Raw genomic sequence first — 22,282 nt, 5'->3', positions numbered from 1 at the left:
GGGGCCCAAAGGTTCCTCTTCCACATAAAATATACTATTACTCTAATGGCACAAAGTAGGTAGGGGCCCCATTACAGATTTTGGACAGGGTCCTGGAAATTCACAGCATCTCTCTCACTCCATCTACTTATGCCTGTATTGACAAGACTGGTCCATTGAAGACTGACAGAGGACGATGACAATAGAGATCAGGCTTCATTTTTATTAAGTTAGGGGGTTATTTTATTTTTGCATTTTTGTTGATTTTTTTATATTGTATTTTTTTTTTTTTTAAATATATGTATACATGTGTGATATAGGGATTTTATGGAAATGGACAAGAGGTTGAGTTTAGTTACAAGTTCTGTTTTATTACTATCTTTGTAACTCTTGGTTCATAATTGTGCTTGGGTTTCCGTTCTTCAGGTCTGATTGGGGGCCTGAAGGACAGAAACACAATCCACTTATAGGCGGAGGCCCCATGTGGTTTGCTCTGCAGAGCTCTGCGGAGGCTCTGTGGTTTGCCCATGGTGGAAATGCTGCAGGAAAAAAATTGCGGCGTTTTACAGTATCTGCAAAGTGGATGGGATTCATGCGAATCCCATGCCCACTTTGCATTTCAAACCGCAGCATGTCAATTATATATGGAAATGCCAGCGGCTTTCCCGTAGATATAATGATAACAGAAAGTCCATTGAGGAAAACTCTGCAAAATTTCTGTTCAATGCGCTGTGGGAAGAACCGTGATGCGTTCCCACCACTGTTTTTCCAGCAGCAATTTAGCACTGTGAATCGTCCCGTGGGGCCTTAGCCATAAAGCGGTTACCCGTGGAAACCGCGGACCCCATAGACTATATTGGGGTCCACCAGGTTTCCACCCAGTTTCCGCCCGAAAAATGCAGAGAGAAAAGTTCTGCTTGCAGGAAGAACGGAATCCCATGCACTCACCGAGCGCATGTTTTGGTGTGAGGGTCTAATACAATGGTGTGAATAGTTGGACTAGCTACTTCTTTATTGTTTGTGGGTGTGGTATGATTGTATATTTATTTCATATTGCTGTATATGGTGTTTATATAGTATTGTTATGTTTTATATTTTTATAAAAGAAATATAGAGCTACACAGATGTAATCTTTGTCGCATTTAGCTCCCAATTTATAGTGCTGTCTCATAACCTATGATCCCAGTCAGTATTTGATTTAAAGAAAAAAAAAATTTGCAGTTAAAATGACTGCTATAGTTTAACTGCATAGCATGTTGATGGCGAAAAGACCCTGTGATATTTAGACTTAGAAGATATTTATACCTTAGAAGATAAAATAAATGTGGTTCATATGCTATAAGGTGCCTATAAGTCCTACCTGTTGATGTGTCAGTCAGTATCACAGACACTTCATCAATGTAGTAAGTCTTGCTTGCCTGAAAGTGGCAGAAAAGCATAAAACATATTTAACAGAGGAGCGCCACAATCTGACATATATATATATATATATATACATATATATATATATATATATATATATATATATATGTATGTATATATACGCAAAAATATTCTTCAAACATTATTTCATGTTGATTCTCTTTTTTACTTTATTCAATCATCATCGTGTGTAGTCACTATGTTTTCCACTGCTTCTGCGGCTCAAGACTGGGTGACACAGTGCTAGTACTTGGGACTGTGAAAAGCAAAGTGGTAACCTAACGCAGGTAGTAAGAGCTCTTACCAGTAGTGTCACGTTAATGATTTCCAGGATTCAGGCGCAGTCATTTCAAAGCAAGGACCTTGAGAAATAGCCAACTAAAATGCCAGATCGTTGCTCAATTTCTACAAACTGATGAAAGTGTGTAAGCTCCTTAAGTGGTTTTAATGCTGCTTGTCCTGAGTCCAGTCCTGTAAGTGGCTCATGATTCATTCATGACTCCTACTCAATGACTTTCAACATAAGAAACCTCAGATTTTCTAATGATAAACTTCTACATTCCAACAAAACCTCATTTCACCCACCACAGTTTTCTATCCCAATTTTCTTTGGCAGCTGCCGTACAATTGCTATAAACCAAGCACAATAATCGCCCCGGCATTTCTTTCCAGCCAGAACAATGTAATAATCTCTTTCCAGTTGATGCTCAAATAATGTCTGACACTGAGCAGGAACCAAATTATTAGGGTATCTACTATGTGCCCACTTACATAGTAAGCAAGAGCATCTCTATCTAGAGGGAGGAGCACAACCTGTGACATAGAAAATGCTATCCATTCTTCAGGCAGCATGTGATAGCAGGAGGTGCTGAGAAGATTGATATATAGATTTGTGGGAATAGATACAGCAAGCTCTGTGTTTTATACATTGAAATATCTGCTCTTGTATGCTGCAATGTCAAGGAGACAGGACTACAAGTGTTTGAAAGCCTCCCCTCCATCACTATGCATACAGAGATACCTGTCAATTAGAGATGAGCGAGTACTGTTTGGATCAGCCGATCCGAACAGCACGCTCCATAGAAATGAATGGATGCACCTGGTACTTCCGCTTTGACGGCGGCCGGCCGCTTAACCCCCCGCGTGCCGCCTACGTCCATTCATTTCTATGCGAGCGTGCTGTTCGGATCGGCTGATCCGAACAGTACTCGCTCATCTCTACTGTCAATCACTGAATAGAACTGCTTTTTGACTTCTCAGTATAACAAGACCAGAGATTTCAATAGATAAATGGCAGGTTATACTGAATCTTTATTGTATATGAATAAAGCAGCAATTTTCATGAAAACGAGGCTCCAATTTTGAATAAAAGAGTCATATTTGGAAACTGTAAAGTCACCTCTGGGATTGGGTTTATAACCAATATACTGCTGACAGACTCCCAGTTTCCATTGGGTCATGTTACTCTTTAAATGTTTGGAGTGACATAAAAAATACATACTTCCACTGTCCCATGCCAACACTCCCTGGTTCCCTTGCTGGTCTCTGTTTTCTGGTCCCTCTCACCACACTAAAAATGCCCACTCAGTCACTCACTGACTGTATTGGTGTCCAACCTAATAGAGTGATTGGCTGAGCAGCATCTCTTGCATGTTGAGAGAGACCGACAGGGATCCTAAGAGCATTTAGGATTTGCACTGGAGTGGTGGGGGATGAGTGGAGGTATTCATTTTTTTTGTAGTTTTATGCCCCCCCCCCCCATTTTTTTTTATTGATCATTTGGATGACTCCTTTAACAAATTGACTCTTTATGGAACTCTAGCCAGGTGTCTGTATCACAGGTTAAATCCACATTATGATTAAAAGACTTTATAACCGAGTCGTTCATGATGTTTAAGGATGCTGCCCTCTATAGGGTGGTGTACAGAGTGCACTTTGTTCTCCTAATTCCATCCAGGAGACTAGATTTGCATATTTTTTACCCAGGTTACAGACACTTCATTCTTCAGACTGTACATTGTGCTATATAGCCATGACCGTAATGTATAGAAGTCTGTAATCTTATTTTTGGGAGACCCATTACGTTTTGCATAACAGTAATGTTATTGAGTAAATTGCACTCCCTTGCCCGTAGGAAGAATGTCACATATTGCATAGACTCACCTTTACAAAAATAAAATTAATAGATCCTTCTCGAAATTGCAAGAGAAGATTTGATTTGGAATCGCCACATGTTCCGTTCTGAGTTGTATGTTTTGGATCAATGTTCAAATACCTTGTCTGTAAAAAGCAATGTACAGGTTTGTATACATGGTCAAAATGCTTTGAGATTTCAAAACAAAGTGGCGCTTATCTATCTTATAGTATGTGGGCACCAATGGAGTGAAAAGTGTGCTGAGAGAATGATCATAAAGGAGTATTACAATTTCAGCAAATAAATCTATGTATAAGGAAAACTTGTACTAGAAGTCCGAACTTTTAATGTAAAAATGTCTGTCCTGACTCCTGGTCATATGACGGACACACAGGTAAAAGAATGACTACAGTTACAGTGCACATGTCAGAAGTGAGCACCTCTGTGCCCATCGTCACCATGAATAGATTTTTAACTATTGGAAGAAAGCAAAGAAAGTCGTACGGAATGACAGTAAACTGAGATCTTGAAAAATGAAGAAGGGCTAAGAAGCTACACTGGGAAATTTCAGGACTTTAAATATATAAAGAATAAACATTTGTTTGCCGAAATCACAATATCTATTTCAATATTATATACAGTAGAAATATTCCGTTTTGAACTAGAGTACAACTACTAATCTAATAAGTGCATAGAGAGCAAAGCATCCACTGATGAACAAGCAAATACAATGGCCCAGTTGTTTTATGTACATACTTATAGCCGTTGAAAACGATGATTAAGCGCAACCTTCCATTTCAATCCTTTTTGTTTCTGGATTTTCCACAGTAAAATATTTGTGTTTATTAAAGAGGACCTGTCACCAGGTCCCAAAAGCCCAGTGACAACTATCATCTGATAGGTGCTGATTCTGAACGTTAAAACAGTAGAAATACGTTCAGAATCAGCGGCGTATAAAGCAGTTCCCATTCATTTCAATGGGAGCCGGCATACGAGCGCTCCCCATTGAAATTAACGGGCTGCTTTTTTCACTACGAGCACTCCCATTGAAGTGAATGGGAAGTGCTCGCGTGTACGGCTAGCTCTGCTCATGCCGAGCCGTACACGTGAGCACTTCCCATTCACTTCAATGGGAGCGCTCGTAGTGAAAAAACCAGCCCATTCATTTCAATGGGGAGCGCTCGTATGCCGGCTCCCATTGAAATGAATGGGAACTGCTTTATACGCTGCTGATTCTGAACGTGTTTTAGGCCGGGTTCACACGGAGTATTTTTGCTCGTAATGTGGTACGTAGGCGGTGCGGGAGGTTTTGCGGGCTGTATACGCTCCCATTGTTTTCAATGGGAGCCGGTACCGTATACGCGGCGCGATATTGAACTGCAAGAGCGGCTACCCAAAAATGGCCGCTGGCCGGCTCCTGTATTGAACTGCAAGAGCGGCTACCCAAAAATGGTCGCCGGCCGGTGGCCATTTTTCGGTAGCCGCTCTTGCAGTTCAATACAGGAGCCGGCCGGCGGCCATTTTGGGGTGGCCTCTCTATGCTCCTGTATCGAATTACAAGAGCAAGAGAAGCCAGAAGAAGCGGAGTTGCTGCATAAGAAGGAGGCGGCGCAGGAAAGAGCTCTCGGGCAGCAATGGGGATGCGCTCATTGGCCTTTCAGCGCTGGGGCCCGCCCTCATTGCTGCGAAGAGCTCATTTGCATACCGGTTAAAACCGGTATTTCTACGGAACGGCGCAGCGGAGACCACATCTAAAGGTAGGAGACGAATAGCCTTTCTTAAGGCTATTCTGACGTGGTAATTAGAAAAAAAAGTAGTTTAATGGTAGAATCCCTTTAAGCTACTTCTCTGAATAAAGTATTTATTAACAATTCAGTGTAAGGTGCAACGTTAATGTTTTGGGTACTCGTCCCTTCATCAGCCATTGGTCCACAGGCTGATAATATAGTAATAGCGATGTCATACGGTAACCGTGGAAGAACCGTTGGTGGGAGGTGAGAATTGCAATGACTGATGTCTATTGCCTGTTGCCCTAACATTATACAGTCCCCATCCAGTTTCCAGCACAGTATAAAGTTCCTCTCCTGGTGCCTTCAAAGTATAAAGACACTTTCCTGGTGACCCCACAGTATATAGTTCCCCTTTCAGTTGCCCCCACAGTATAAAGTCCCCCTCCTTGTGTCCCGACAGTATAAAGTCTCCTTCCTGGTGCCTCCTCAGTATACAGTCCCCCTTCAGTTGCCTGTACAGCAGGGGTCTCAAACTTGCGGCCCACGGGCCAACTGCGGCCCTCGGGACAATAGTTTGCGGCCCCCCTCGGCACATTCCAGGTGTGTAACTATGGCAACCGCCCGGGAGCCGGGCGGCCGCCATAGCCGCCGTGTGTCTACTGCTTTAAAGAGGACCTTTCACCATTTTTCACACAGGCAGTTCTATATACTGCCGGAAAGCTGACAGTGCGCTGAGTTCAGCACACTGTCGGCTTTCCCGATCTGTGCCCGGTGTGAAGAGCTTACGGCCCGGTACCGTAGTGCTCTATGGTCAGAAGGGCGTTTCTGACAGTTAGCCAGAGACGTCCTTTCTGCCTCGCGGAGCCAATCGCGCTGTGCTGTGGAGCGGGGAGGAACTCCCCCCTCCCGCTCCTGATAATACTCGTCTCTGCGAGCAGAGGGAGGGGGCGTTCCTCCCCGCTCCACAGCACAGCGCGATTGGCGCCGCGAGGCAGAAGGACGTCTCTGGATAACTGTCAGAAACGCCCTTCTGACCATAGAAGAGCTACGGTACCGGGCCGTAAGCTCTTCACACCGGGCACAGATCGGGAAAGCCGACAGTGTGCTGAACTCAGCGCACTGTCAGCTTTCCGGCAGTATATAGAACTGCCTGTGTGAAAAATGGTGAAAGGTCCTCTTTAAGCAGTAGACAACCGGCGCTAATGTCGCTAATGTCTCCGATTGGTCCCTGGACCGATCGGAGGCATTAACCCCTCCGGCACCATGGTCAAAGGCGCCGGAGGCGCCATTTTCCCAGTGGCGCATGGGCGCCGCCATTTTGCTGGTGATTGCCGGCGCCTGGAGCAAGCTCCAGGGCCGACGTCACGTTGCCATGACAGCCGGGAGCCTTGTTACAGGCTCCCGGATGGTCTGCAATCTCTTTCTTTTGCAGGCTGGTCTATGCAGCCTGCAAAAGAAATGATGATTTTTTTTGCAATACATTGCAATGCATTAGCATTAGTGATCAGACCCCCTGGGGTTCGGCACCCCTAGGGGGTCTAATAAATGCAAAAAAAAAAAAAAAAATTTAAAAAAATGTAAAAAGTATTAAAAATTCAAATCACCCCCCTTTCCCTAGAACACATATAAAAGTAGTTAAATACTGTGAAACACATACATGTTAGGTATCCCTGTGTCCGAAAAAGCCTGCTCTACAAATCTATAAAAATATTTTTCCTGTACGGTAAACACCGTAGTGGGAAAAAAAGTCAAAAGAGCCAAACCACCATTTTTTCACTCTTTTGCCTCTGATAAAAATTTGAATAAAAAATGATCAAAGCAAAAGCAATTTCCCAAAATGGTAGAATTAAAATGTACACCCAGCCCCGCAAAAAAAACACCCTATACATCCCCGTAAATGGAAGTATAAAAAAGTTACAAGGTGTCAAAATATGACTTTTAGAAAAAAAAAATTGGGAAAAACCTGATGTGGACCAGCCTCACCCAGACTTTACCTCTAGAGGCCCCCGGGGTAAATTGAGTTTGAGACCCCTGCTGTACAGTATAAACTTTCTCCTGGTACCCCCACAATATAAATATCCTCTCCTGGTGCCCACAGTACATTGAATCAAACAAAGCAGGGTATGTTCACACATCAGTATGCCATCTGTCCGTTTGAATTCAGTTTGACACTTCAAAACGGACTGATGCACATACTGATTGTATACTGACACCTCTTTATGCTGATAGCAAACCCTAGATCCCCTAGAGGACAGAGGACAGATAAGGAGATTAAAAGTAGCAATTGTAAACAAAGTAAAGATAAGGAGATATAATAAATGTCCCTGTGTCCTCCTTATCTCTACTCTGTTTACAATTGTTACTTTTAATCCCCTTATCTGTCCTCTAGGGGACAGAGAACGTTTGCTATCAGCATAAAAAGGTGTCAGTATACAATCAGTATGTGTATCAGTCCGTTTTGAAGTGTCAAACTGAATTGAAACGGACGGATGGCATACTGATGTGTGAACACAGCATAACAACCCCCAAAAAAAAGTAATACTCACCTCGCCCTGTTCCCTAAGCATGCTTCAAGCATTTCGATGGATTACATGAGGTAGCTTTGTCATTTATTTGAATATGTTTTGTGGTTTAGTGGTGCATTATTTGCAGAAATTTACTACTCTATAATATGAAGATAGAGACTCATATACTTACATTTTTTTCCTTTGCTGAATTAACTATTTCAAGCTCTAGGCCCATAATTGCCTTAATACAGACTTCTCCTTTGTTACCTATGACTATGTAGTTGCCAGGTTCTGGTGGTGAGGGCTTTGGTGGCAGTGTTGGAGCAGTGTGGGTTGGTGAATGAGTGGTGACGTTTGGTGCATGGGTGGTGACGTTTGGTGTATGGGTGGTGACATTTGGTGCATGGGTTGTGACGTTTGGTGCATGGGTTGTGACGTTTGGTGCATGGGTTGTAACGTTTGGTGCATGGGTTGTGACGTTTGGTGCATGGGTTGTAACGTTTGGTGCATGGGTTGTAACATTTGGTGCATGAGTAGTGACATTTAGTGCAGGGGTAGTCTCTTTTGGTGCATGGGCAGATGTCTCAACCAAGAAAGTTCCTAAAAAAAAAAAAAAGGCAGAAGTTAGACTTTATCAGATTACAATATAAATAAAAGATCTTGAGAAAGAAGTTATTCTTTTTCCCAAATAAAAAAAAAAGTTTGTGTGGTTGAGCTGTTGAAATGACCAGTAACTGCTTTACATTTGTAATACACAAAGTGCATCTATAATGCCTGTGTTTAGTGGCGTACTTCTTTTCTTAACAGACCTTACTAGCTACCTCTGTGTTCTGCCTCTCTAAGTATTAGTGTTTGCACCTACTAAGCTTCCTCTTTTCTGCCTATCCTTGTGTTTCTATATGTATTTAAAGCCGGTGGCACATGACTGTGTGCTAACCGACTGCTGTGAATGAATGGCAAGGGCGGCACATGGGGGACACCCGGATGTCAACCACATGCTGCCCGGGCACCAGCCGTTCTTCCGTAACCCTTTTCATTCAATGAATAGGAACCACAGAAGCAGGGCTGCAAAATCGGACAGGAATTGGACCTGTTCCATATTTTTCAACTCGGACTGCAGCCCGCACACACATGATTTTGTACAGGCACTTAGAAATTAAAGGGTCAGTGTGCTATCTGGGAAAAACCTGGATAACACACTGATCATTCATATGGTCATGTGCAAGGGGTCTAAGGCTGTTTTCATCAGTCCCACTTGGGCTGAACAATGGGTCAAATTTATTAAGACTGGTATATCATACGCCAGTCTTAATAAACGGCTCAACCTACACAGGGACTGAGAGATTTATGAAAAGGTTGTAGAAGTTTCATAAAGCTGCCAGAGGCTCCAGTGCCAGAATCAAAATCTATGCCAGATAATGTATATTTCTATTGTAACTCACACCAGGAAACTGGCATGAGTTTTAGCAAATCAATCTACTCTAATCCCCGCAACACCCACATTCACAGAATGTGGTGAGCAAGGTGCTGATCGAAGCTTGAGGCACACATTTGGCATAAGAAAGCGCCGTACTTATTATATGAGTCTTTGTGCTTGCTGGGCTTTCTGCAATATACCTCTGATACCCATGGCCTCTGGACTTTCTGCAGTACCTCTAATACATGTGACCTCTGGGCTTTTTTCAATGCCTCTGATGCCTGTTAGCCTCTGGGTTTCGGCTACTGGTCCTGTATATGCCGTCCGTCCATTAGCATCTTTTGGTACCTGGAGGTTGCTAGTACAGATGATCTGTACAGGATCTGGGTGTCAAACCCTGAACAATCACATACTGATGACCTATTCTGTGGATACTTCATGAGTATGAAAATTCAATATGGGGCCAGACAACTCCTTTAACAACCTTCCTCTATGGCTCCTCTCCCCATAGACTTCTGTGTATGAGGTGAGCACTGAGACAGAACCTATGTAAACACACAGGAGTAGGAAAGCAGCTTTAATAAAGATATATTGCAAAGTTTCTTATATTCACATGTTCTATTCAGTTATGTAAAGTGATTTTATAATTGGAGATGCACTTTAAGGAAATAGATAAATATTGGGGTAGAATAAGAATATAAAAGTGTGAAAATTGTCCAGGTAACAAAAGAGGACATGTACAATATATGTACAATACACAAAGTTTGCTAAGTTCTATTTAGGGATGAGAAAGCAGATTTATGATAGACATAAATTTTGCAAAAGTTTTGGAAAATGTGACAGAGGTCATGTATAGCCTCACATTTATGGACCCCTTCCTTTAACTTCTCACCTGTGATGTCATAATTTTTTTTAGATTGACCAAAATTGAATTAGCACCTGGGACTTATTCTCTCTCTGTAGTCTGGGCTGTGGATCGCGCATTATAATTACTATACATAAGAAACACTCAGACCAACCTCACAACAACACTCAGGAATGAAAAAAAAGAGAACTTAAAGAAAAGACACATGACACAGTATAATATATACATTGAACGTGCAGCTGCAGAAACAGGGAGTTGGCTGTTACTACAGCCAGAGCTCCTATACAGAAGACCGAGATGGTTTATTACTTTTCCGGCCTTCCTGATCATAATGTAAAAAGCACTCAATGAGGACCCAGAGGACCCAGATCAACTCTGGAGTTAGGCTGCTTTTACACAGCAGTGTTTGGTCAGTGATTGTGAGCCAAAATTAGGAGTGGAGACTACACAGAGATCAGGTATAATAGAAATATTTGTACCTTGTCTCTGGTTTTAACCCACTCCTAGTTTTGGCACAGAATCACTGATGAAAATAACTGACCAAACACTGGCCGTGTGAAAGCAGCCTAAGGGCTAGTTCATACAGCAGAAACCTTTTCCGGCATGTGATTTTTCCGCACGGCCACCCGCAACAGGATGCCGATGCAGTGCATTGGCGGTTGCGGCATACCGCTCCCGCAGTGCTTTTTGGTTGTGGCTCGCTACATGGGGCCGTAGCCTAAGGCCTCATTCACAAATTGCAGATGTGCGAGTCCCGTGATATCCATAGCCAGCACTCCACCTTGCTAATTTGCTGGTTGTGTGCTGTCCGTGATTGATCCGTTATTCACTTTAAGAAACTTAATATTCTTTACAATGTCTTTGGGTTGTTGAAAAGCCATCATGTCTCAGTTCTTTTTTTCACAGACCAATAGTCTGTGGAAATGAATGTAGGTATGCATGCTTAAATAAATGATTGCCACATATCTCACATGTCCTTAATTTGTGGAAGTGTGAATAAGGCCTCATAGTTACAAAGTGCAAACTTAAGGGGGAAGTGTATCATGAGGGCAATTTTTTAATAAAGTATAGTTCAATGTTATATGTTAAATTTAGTCCTATTTCTTATAGATGGAGGGGGTCTCAAAATGTATGAGAAACACACCAGAATGATTGCCTAAGAGTAGAATGAGTGCTGCTCACAAGGAGAAGGGTTAAGAGAGGAGACTCACTGAAGAAAAGTACCACCTTCTTCTGCGGTGTTCACACTTGCGCCTTGACCTGTCCGCCGTGATTCCGCCTAAACCCCAGGAAAAACTGCTTGTGGACAGACGGCTTGCTGGCAGTCAGTTTTAAAACCCATTCTTTTCAATGGGTTTTTAAAGCAAACCACCGGAGTCCGTGTGCAGCCTCTCTGCCGTGAAACTTTTTTTTTTTTTTTTGCATGGACACAAAGTCGGACATGCAGGACTTATTTGTCCATGATTTTAGATGGAGTCTATGCCAAGGCCACAGACAGAAACTCCAACACAGATGTGAATGTAGCATTACAGGGTTTGAAATATAACTGCAAAACAGCAAAATATTGCTCCCCCATTTGCTACATACCCCAGCTGCTGCAGAACATCATAGAGATAAGAGAATAAAGTAGAGAATAGTACAAGGAGAGAACCTTTCCCTGACTACCAGATTTCACAAACTGCTGACAATCTATAAAAATGTCTCCTCTGCTCTCTAGTTTATGAGAAGCATGCAGTAAAATTCTGGTGCAATTCTTATAGAGATAACTTCTTGTTACTGGATTACCCCTTTAACTCCTTCCTGCATTTTTTATATGTATGGATCTGCATGTGTGCATAAAGTACATACCAAGTACATATTACAAGGATATTTCTTTGTCTGTGGGGATATGTTACTTTATGTTTTGCATTACATTTCCAGAATACAATATCATTAGGTCTGGTTATATTTAAAAAAAACCAAAAAACAATTGGAAATAAACCGTCCATCTTCTGTTATGTTGTATTATTATCACTGCTTTCTCTATGTTAATGCTTTTATTTGCTTTGATGTTCATGCTGCTTCACATACCATGTATTGATCACAATATAACGATATCTGTTTTATTTGTCTCGACAATCACAACAAGATGTCTTTGAGACATTGTCACATTATGTTCTGCGTATTCCTCCTTCTGCTCTAACAGTAAAATCAGACATTTCAGTAAATTTGGGTAGGTATTAGTAATCATTTTTGCTCTCCTTAAAACTTTTGACTGTCATATGTTTCCTGTAGTAAAGAGACACATTGTATTATTGATGTCTCCATTCGGATACATTTACTTTGGGGGTTTTTTGCACTAAAGCCGGCCATGAACATTACATTTTCAGCCAACAATTAGCTGTGAATATCGTGCGAACAGATGACCGCAGACTATAGTCTGCCAAAAGGAGATCAGCCACATTACATATTTTAAGCCAGTGGTCATCCAAAAGTTTCAGTGTTTCGCATGATCAGCCGCTTGTGGCAGAACATCAGCCAACCCACACAGACTCTGAGCTTTTCTTATGTCTATATTATGTATGTATTCTAAGCTATCAGCTGACCAAGCAGTTTAGTTGAGCTGCTGCTCATGTATGAACAATCCTATCATCAATCAGAATGATGGCTGTCTGAAACCTAATGTATATGGCCAGTTTTGGAGCCCTTACACACGACCAAGTCCCGTCGGTAGGAGCTGGCCTGCGTGTGGGCAGTAGAACCTCGACTAATCTGAGCCATAGTATAGTACATAGCAGCCACTGGATCTAACTGACTATAATGCAGATCAGTCTGGGTCATACCACCCACACACGGACTGTTTCCCTTGGATGGGTAATCTGCAAGGGCCCTTAATCTTTGTATTGGCCACAGCGCAGGTCCCCGTTTCATATGTGCAATAAAGGCATTACTTTATCTGCTTGCTGAAAACCATCTGTAGCTCCTGTCCTATTTTACTCAACAAACACATCTCATACTCTGCCGTTATTAAACTTCTATAGAGCCAGTATTACAAAAATACAATACTCTTTGGTACTAAAAATATTTCTCATTTCTACATAGGTGTCTATGTGCAGAATAAGGAAAGTTTGTTTTTGTACTGTGTTAACCAGTGGGTAGGAAATATAAAAACAAAAAACTTGAGAGTCTTCAGTAGTTGATACCTTTTTTAATGGCTAACTCATAATGATGACAGATTACAACGTTTCGAAGCTCTCGGCTTCTTCTTCAGATATATCTAAAAACAATTTCTGAAGGATGCATATTTATGTACAGAGGGACACATAGGAATAGAATTCTAGGAGGGAGGGTGGAAGAAGGTTATTGGTTATTGTTACATACAAATAAACAATTCATGAGTTTGCAATGTTCTTATCAGTTCACAGAGTGTCTTTTATGGCTTCTCAGTTCAGTGATTTCTGTAGGATGCCATGAACCCATGTGACAGATTCATCCCTTTCTGCAATGTTTAAAGCAGGGTCATAAACTTGTACTCATAAACCCGTCTCTCTTTCCTGGATTTAAAATTCCCTCTTAAAACCAAAATTTTCATGTCATTGGTGATATTATGATCTTCATTGCTGAAATATTTTGACATGGGAAGGTCCATTCTTTTTTTTCTAATTGTATGGCGATGTGAGTTAATCCACATTCTAAGCTTCTGACCAGTCTCTCCAACATACAAATTTTCAGTGGAACATTTGGTGCATATTATTAAATACACTACATTAGGTGTGTTACAGGTGAACGTACCTGGGATTTTATATTCCCTGTTAGAATTTGGTATCTCTATCTTGTCGGTGGTCAGTATGTGACCACCACGTTGTAATCTATCATCATTATTAGTTAGCCATTAAAAAAGGTATCAACTACTGAAGACTCAAGATTTTTGTTTTTATATGTTCAGAATGTAATCAGATCAAGACTACGCACAGTCCTAATGTACGTTACTAGCTCAACAACCCATTCAATCAAGGATTTGTTCATCTAGTGAGTGTTGATCACTATGTCGGAATAGAGATGGTAGGGAGCATATATAGATTAAGTCTAGTTTTCCCTACATTTAGACTGGCTTTATATATAGAATTTTTGGTGGTTCTTTTTTCAGGGAAAAACACTGTGGCCAAGTATTTCTTCACATATTAAAAGGTCTACATATACAGCATTTTTGTCATTTTTGTGATGTTTTTCAATACATATCATGCTCTGGATTTTTGAGTGGCTAAAAAAGGAGTGGGGAATAGAAAGGAAACTCTTATACTTCTCCTCTCTGCTCCATTCACTCCTGGCTTTTGCTCCAAAAAACGCATCAAAATCTGCAACAATAAAGCTGCTTTTCTGCAACATGGGGCCATCTTTTAAGGCTAAGGCTCCACATAGCGAACCACAGCCAAAAAGCGCTGTGGGAAGAACTGCGGCAGAAACGCATTGCATTTTTCCTACATCACTTTTCAAAGAAAGTCTACAGAGTTTTCCTCTGTGGACTTTCTGCTTCATTTATATCTGTATAGAAAACGCCAGCGTCTCCACAGGTATAATTGACATGCAGCTTTTCTGCTGTGGATATTTTTCTGCAATGTGTGGATGGAAATAGCCAGAATCCCATCCACATTGTAATAAGCTACGGTTTTACCATGGCATTTCCACTGTGACAAAATCGCAGTGTTTATGTTACATGGAGCATTGGCCTAAAGCAGTAAGTATACCTTATGGTGTATTCACAGGACATACCATAACTGTCTGATAAGTGCAAGTCTGACCTCCAGGACTCATACATCACTTCAGACCCCTGAATGATCTGGTGAGGAGGCTGCATGCCATTACATCTAGAAGGAGGATGAATAAAGATATGGCCACACACTGCTCATTCCATTCACTTCTATGGGAGCCATAGAGCAGTCAAAGACAATTGGTTGCTTGATTCAGTTACCAGGCAGGTCTGGAGACCCTGTTCATAAAATAGGTGCAGGTCTCTGAGATGGGGCCCGCATCTATCAGACATTTAAGCAATATATTGTGCATACATCATAAATGCCTAAGATGGGAATAGGCCCATAATAGAAACTGTTTCACCTATTGCATGATAACTTCTCTAATTTTTCAAGTAGAATATTCTAGATTACACATTATTCAGCACTTCTTCCCAAATCTGTTGTGTGCGATCATGAAAGGTCTCTTCTCTATTTCCTTTGATACAACATAAAAAATATAATACAAGTGTGTCACAAGATCCTGGCACTTATAAAAAATGAAACCGAAATAAGGAATTTCAGAAAAGAGGATACAGATTCTCATAGGGTCTGCATTAGGCACATGATAGGAAGTTTCATTAGACTGTCAGTGTAATCCACTAAGTGAAAGCGTCACTTCATGCAGGGTCACATTTGTGATAACCGGCTGAGCAATCTATTTTATCTACCATGACAGAATGTGACTTCCCCAGACATGTGATATAGTCAACCTTTGTAATTACAGGGTAGTGAAAATAGGCGCGTTCAGCTACTCTGGTTTCTGCTGTTTATACAGTACTTTCCCTAACTTTGTATATGTATCGCACACATTGGTACTATGTCTCAGGAATTGTGTAACATAAATAAATGCCACCAATGAATGGGTACTACCAATATAGTATATATAGCTCTCCAAGGAAAACTGAGATCCTGTGTTATGTCCAGTGCAGGGAATTATAGGGTGGTGTTTGACTCAAGAAAATACTGGATTTATTTGTATTTTACCACTGGCCAGCCAACCATAGTCTATACATGTCCAGGCAGTAGGCATTAAACTTTGCATGTTCTAGTACAGAGACCGTGAAGCTGCAGGAGTGGGGAAAAGCCAGACTTACCATAGAGAATAGAACAGCAAACGATCAGAAACACATCCAAATTCAGAGATACCAATAGGAAAGGAACCGTACATACCCAGGATTCACTCCAAAATAATACTCTTTATTCTTCCATATGGCAAAGCAAAAGCACGCAAGATGCATTTTGGGTGTAACATACCCCTTTTTCAAGTGTAAGGAGTAAGTGTATTACCGTCCCTGATCGCTGTATACTAATGCTAGACTTTCAAACAGCTGACGTCGGACTTGTCTGCCAAAAAATACATTGTGTTGGAAATTTTCAACTACTTTTGGCCAATCATCAACCAGTATGAGCAGAGTCACTTCTTTGTCTTCTTATACTTGAAGAGGACCTTTCAAGTCCTCAGGGCAGATGTGGTGTAATACACTACTAGAAAGGTAACAGTGCGCTGAATTCAGCGCACCATCGGCTTTCCCATTCTGTTTACCCGCTGGGGAACTATCAGTGCTGTTACCCTAGCTCTTCATTGTCAGAAGGGCATTTGATGATGCTAAGCGGTGAGGAACACCTCCCCTACTCCTGAGAGTACTTGTCCATAGACGAATACTGGGGAGGGGTTCCTCACTGCTCAGCATCATTGCTGGGTGTTAAGGAATGCCCCTTTCACAGTACAGCGCTATAGACGCTACTGTGAGGAGGGGATTCCTGACAGACTGTCAGAATTGCCCTGACACTGAAGAGCTACGGTAACGGCACCAACAGCTCTTCACCGGGGGCATAAAACGGGAAAGTCAATGGTGCACTGAATTGAGCACACTGTCGGCTTTCTAGTGGTGTATTACACCGCATGTGCCCTGAGGATGTGAAAGGTCTTCTTCAAATGCCCCACCCTAACTGGGCATCTTAGTTGTTAATTAATTGATGGGATTGTTTGTACAGACAATCCCACCATCAATTGAATGGCCGCATCTCCGCTGTCTAAAATATCACATGTACAACAAGCTTAAATTTGTACTGTCTAAGGATTAGACAGGATTAGTAAATATGCCGCAATGTCTCTGTTATCTGATAACTATTGGGACAGTCACCTGATCACAGTGCTAATGCTAATGTACTGTATTATTATTAATTTACCATGTGTGAATATGACATTAATGTTTCATCTTCCATTGTGATATTTCAGCTTTTCGCCAGTACTATTTGTAACAGTCACAAAGTGATGAGTACTTATATTAAATATCTCTTCTAATGAATTTTTGCAGATGTGATCCAATGCCTGCGATATCACACCCATTTGTATTTTTGAATCTTGTGATTTTAATGGCCATTTCTTCTTTACTTGTGTATAAAAGTGGTTGGAATATTGGCTGGAGCGGTCACACATCTCAATGGTACAGTAGAAAGTACATAGACCGGTGGAGGGTCAAGAGCAGTGGAATAAGCTTTATGGGGATATATGAGTTAAATTGTTTTTTAAAAAAAACAACAAAACAACCTGCTTGACTTCATGTTGTACACCTGTTCCATAGCCATCCAGCACATCATTTGTTCCTTAGCTATCTGTTCATTGTACACTTAAGTATATTATGTTTATCTAACTAGACTATGTTATGACTAATGGCGCTCTGGGTGCCTGACACATGGAAGAGGACTTTCCCACCATGTAATTACCCTGTTTGGATTTTAACCTTGTGCCATTAAATACAATCAAATATTTCATTGATAACCACTGTTGTTGGACTTCTCTATTGTGAACCATTTCCAATATTATTGTGTATTCTCAAAGCTGCAGATTAATGAAGCCTGTACCCCCTGGGAAACATGGCTGCAGTCAGATTTTATAGCTTTTTAGCAACTGTAAAATATACATTGTAAATCTTTTCTATGCATTTAATTCAATAGTATCACTTTAAAAACTACCTACCTCTTCATATGCAACAGTTTTTTTTACATGCAAGGAACTTTTTTTCAGTTCTCGACTCTTCTTTAAGGACAGGAAAAGCTTTAGATGGCTTGCTTGCATTGTATACATTGCAACAGTAGATTGTGACAATCATCTAACAAACACAAGATACAAAGCTAGTAAAGATATCAGCCACACTCACCTGAGAAAAGCAGAAAACTCCAGATCAGTGTCATGCTAGCCATGGCTCAGTGTCAGCAGCTACTCGACTGTGAGGAGAGAGGTGCAGCTCTGTGTAAGTAATGTCTACAGGCAAAAGGAAGTTTTGAGACTCTGCACTGTTGCTGTCACGTGAGTTTGAGGAACTGGAGTTTCATGTTCCGCAGTCAGGGAAAATGATTACTGCTGGTTACAATGTAGTCTCGCACAAATGGTCCTCATGTAAATCTCACACGCATAGTGATTTCTATGTCTCTAAATTACCCATTTAATGTTCTTCACCTTTCCTTAAAATTATAAATTTAATATTTTACATAAAGTAATAGAATTAAATTCAGCGTCAGACTTAAGGGCCTAGAGCCCACCAGAGGAACTTGTTCCAGGGCTCAACCCAACAGCTTCCTACTAATAGCTTACACCATGGCTCCTTCACTGAAATTTCACATATGTGCTGACTATCCAGGGTTACTGAATATGTTTCCAGTATTTTCATCTCCTATAGTACTGTGCCTGCCCCAGTAGCTCTATGATTGGTTTATGCACAGTATTGTATTTGGAATAACACAACCATTGAACACCCCACGTATGCACAAGATTTTAGTGAAGGAGCTGTGATGCAGCCATAGCATACAAGGCTGTCAATGGGAATTATGACCCCCCTACATATAATGCTTCACATGGTATATAATGATCCACAGTGCCCTTCATAGTATAGAAAGCTCTACTGAGCCCCCCACAGTGACCCCATATAATATATAATTCTCCACACTGGCCCCACACAGTATAATATGCTTCCCAGAGCCCTCACACAGTATAATGCCACACAGTGGCCCCTCACAGTATAAGATTCTCCCAGAGCCTGCCCCTACCACAGTATAATGTGACAAACAGTTGCCCCACACAGTATAATATGCTTAACACAGCAACTATACAGTATAATGCTCCTCAGTGGCCCCACACAGTATTATAGGCTACCTATAGTATTCCCTAGTATAATGCTCCAGTTACCCTACATATTATAATATACTTCCCAACATCCCCACACAGTATTATATTAGGCTCCAACAGTGCCCCCCAGTATAATGCTCCATAGTGGCCCCACACAATAAAATATGCTCACCAGAGCCCTCACACAGTATAATGATCCACAGAAGCCCCACACAATATAATATGTTCCCAAGAGCCCCAACACTGTATAATGCTTTAGAGTGGCTCCACACAGTAAAATAGGCTTTCTCCAGTGCCCCTCTAGTATGATGCTCCACAGTGGACCCACACAGTATAAGAGGCTCCCCAGCTGCCCCACACATTAAAATAGACTCCCAGCAGTGCTCTCAATATAATGCACCACAGTGTCCCCACACAGTACACTAGGCTCCCCACAGTGCCCTACTCCCCCAATACAATGTTCCACAGTGGCCCCACACAGAATAATTAGCTCCCAAGAGCCTCAATGCTCTTCAGACGAACCCATCAAAATTTGTTTTGATGAAAATTAGTCAGGTTCAACCCCCAGTTCATATCAGTGTTATTATTATACTTTGGATAAGTTCTCTTCGGACCACAGTGTATAATAAGTAGAGGCCCAGGGGAGGTGAGGAAAAATAACAAAACAGTTATACTGACTACCTTGCTTCACCTCTCCTTTCCTGGGCACCCACGCATCTTTGGCCATCTTATGATGCCAGCACACCCTACATAACCTGCTGAGACCCTCCTCTGGGAAGGCTTCTATTAGAAAGATGCCCTGAGGTGCCAGGCCCTGTCATTCTGGAACTCACAGTATCAAAAATCACTATGATGGTGTGAGTTTAGTTCAGCCCAGCTGAGCCAAGTCGATATGGAAAATGCAGCCTGTTCAGAAACCAGGTCAAATTATGATGAGCAACCTCACGTACCCTTATATATTGGCAATGCAGGATGAATATGGGGCAAAATATAACAACCTTTAGTTATAATGTTGAAGGGAAAACTTTAGAACATGTTTTCTGCTAAAAGAATGTACAATAAAGTATATTACAAAAATGTTGAGCAAACCTCTCCCTACACAATAGAAAAACAGTTACACTTTAAAAATTGTAAAAGAATGAACACAATAAGTCTTATACTACAGTGATTAATCTTTGCTTAGAATAAGAATATTTAAGAATTTTTTTTATTATTGTTTTTCAATATAAAAATATTGCTGACCGTTCTAAAAGATTGGTCACTAATATCAGATCTGGTGGGGTCTGATACCCACCACTGCCAGCTATTCTCGGCAGCTGGTACACAGAGAATGGAGCTCTGCGCCCTATGTAGTGGTAGAATTGTGTCACTGTAGCGCAGGACCCATTAAGCACATAGTCTACAGTGGGCAGATACTGAGAAGGGCTGCCTGGAAAAGCATTGACACTCACACAACCAGGAAGTGTAAACCAGTATGTCCTGCATGTCCAACTTTGTGTCCGGTTAAAAAAAAAACGTTTTGCCGCAGAGAGGAAGAAGACGCACCCGGGCGTTCACTTTGCAATCCCACTCAAGTAAAAAGGGTTTTGAAACTAACCCCCGGGTTTCCATCCCCTGTTCAGTTTCTCAGGGCAGAATACGGAAACTCACGGGATTGCCTAAAGCGGATATTGGGCGCTGGTATGAACCCGCCCTTAACTCGAACTCGTTAAACTGCTGCAATGTGATACATTATCACAGAAAACACAAAAAAAAAAACTGTTCAGATTAACCGTGCTACCTCTCTTTTCTTCATATAACATAGATAGATAGATAGATAGATAGATAGATAGATAGATAGATAGATACTCATTGGCAGAAACACAATAACGCACCAAGAAGAAGTTGTTTGAATCAAATTAAACATTTGCCCTCAGATGTTGCAGCTGGAATTATAGATGATGTATACTTGCAGGATACCAAAGCTCATATCCCAGATGGCCCCATAAATACACAGTTGGTGATAAATTTGGCAACCAGGGAGACCAAAGAAGTGTTGCAAACTAGCAGAGACATTCACGGGAAACCCTTGCTGTGTGTTTTCTATGAAAAATGACAGTTTTCTGCCCTGCAATGAGAAGCAACACGTGGCCACAGGATATCCTGCACATATTACTGAGCTGTTAGTGTCCCTCGTATCACTACTAAGAGGTGACTGACTGTCATATGTGAAGGCTGCCCAGATCATCACACCTGCAGTTGGGGCAGTGGTTCACTCCACAGCAAAGACAGGTTGCAACGCTCACCATGAAGCCTCCATACTTGAACCCAACCGTCATCAGATCCCAAACTGAACCTAGATTTGTCACTAAAGACTTTATGGTTCTACTCCATAGTAGCAAAGCTTTCTCAATCACAACACCACAGAAAATGAAGACAGTGCTGGCTGTTTGTCAAGGGCAGTACAAGTAATGGGCATTGTGACACCAAAGCTCCTTCTGCTGAGTGCCTTGAAATGGCCTGACCAGTGTGTAATGAAGGTGCCATGTATGTCTGTATGGTGAGCAAAGAAACTGTGAAAGTTTCTCATGCTTGTTGGTGAATCAAATAATTCTCTAATTGTCTGAGCCATCTGGAGCTTGCTTGCAACGTGTGTATGTCCTCACATAACAACTGCTCCCAACACCTTCTAAAGTTATGTCTGAATTAGTTGAAATGACCATGTATCTCTCAATCCAATGATGTACCCCTCTCAAAGTCTGTCAACTGGACAAAATGTCTTCAAGGGCATCAGAGGGGTATGTCTATAAGTTAATGATCTTGTTAGGAGTATTTTGGTTCATTGCTTTCTATTTTTCTTACCTGGGGAGTTTTTGGCTGCGCGGTGTCTGGGGTGGCATCCTGGCGCTGCGGGGCTGTCCTGTCGTGGGTATTGGTGCACACCTTCTGACTTGCACGCGCGCACTGCTGGTAGGCAGCTTTATTTCCTGGTTGATTAGTCTGTCCTCCCATTTGCACCTGGGAGGAGTGGTCTCTACTCTGTATTTAAACCCATGCCTCCCATGGTTCTGTGCTGAGTGTCTCTTTTACAGTGCTAGGCCTTAGCAGGAGGAGTAGGTGGTTATCTTGGATAGAGGAAGTTCCGTGGTTGGTTTTTGGGAGGTTTGGGTGAACTAGTTGGTGTGTGAGTTTTCCCTTCTGTGTACACCAATCCTCCCTCTGTGTATAATTGACTGTGTGAGTGAATTGCCTTATCCTTTGATTTCTACTCAGTTTCCCTGTGTTTGTTTCCTAGTGTAAGGTTCCTTCCCATATTGGTTTGGGGGAATCCTTTCCCACATTTTTCCTGTGTGC

At 41.7% G+C, this 22,282-nt stretch overlaps 1 protein-coding gene across 1 annotated transcript in view; it reads right to left on the bottom strand.

The window, feature by feature from the left end:
• The window catches only part of LAMP3 (lysosomal associated membrane protein 3), a 32,676-nt gene extending 14,591 nt beyond the window's left edge, over positions 1 to 18,085 (bottom strand). The window contains exons 1-4 of the mRNA XM_075268662.1: positions 17,985 to 18,085; positions 7,963 to 8,372; positions 3,565 to 3,681; positions 1,340 to 1,397 (exon numbers count right to left, since the gene is read on the bottom strand). Coding sequence (XP_075124763.1) covers positions 1,340 to 1,397; positions 3,565 to 3,681; positions 7,963 to 8,372; positions 17,985 to 18,027 — 628 coding nt within the window. The 5' untranslated portion in view covers positions 18,028 to 18,085. The remainder of the gene's footprint in view (positions 1 to 1,339; positions 1,398 to 3,564; positions 3,682 to 7,962; positions 8,373 to 17,984) is intronic.
• Between the last annotated feature and the right edge of the window lie 4,197 nt (positions 18,086 to 22,282).

Source organism: Leptodactylus fuscus, chromosome 3 (genome assembly GCF_031893055.1).
Source record: "Leptodactylus fuscus isolate aLepFus1 chromosome 3, aLepFus1.hap2, whole genome shotgun sequence".
Classification (NCBI taxonomy): Eukaryota; Metazoa; Chordata; class Amphibia; order Anura; family Leptodactylidae; genus Leptodactylus; species Leptodactylus fuscus.
This window is presented reverse-complemented; position numbering and strand designations above follow the sequence as displayed.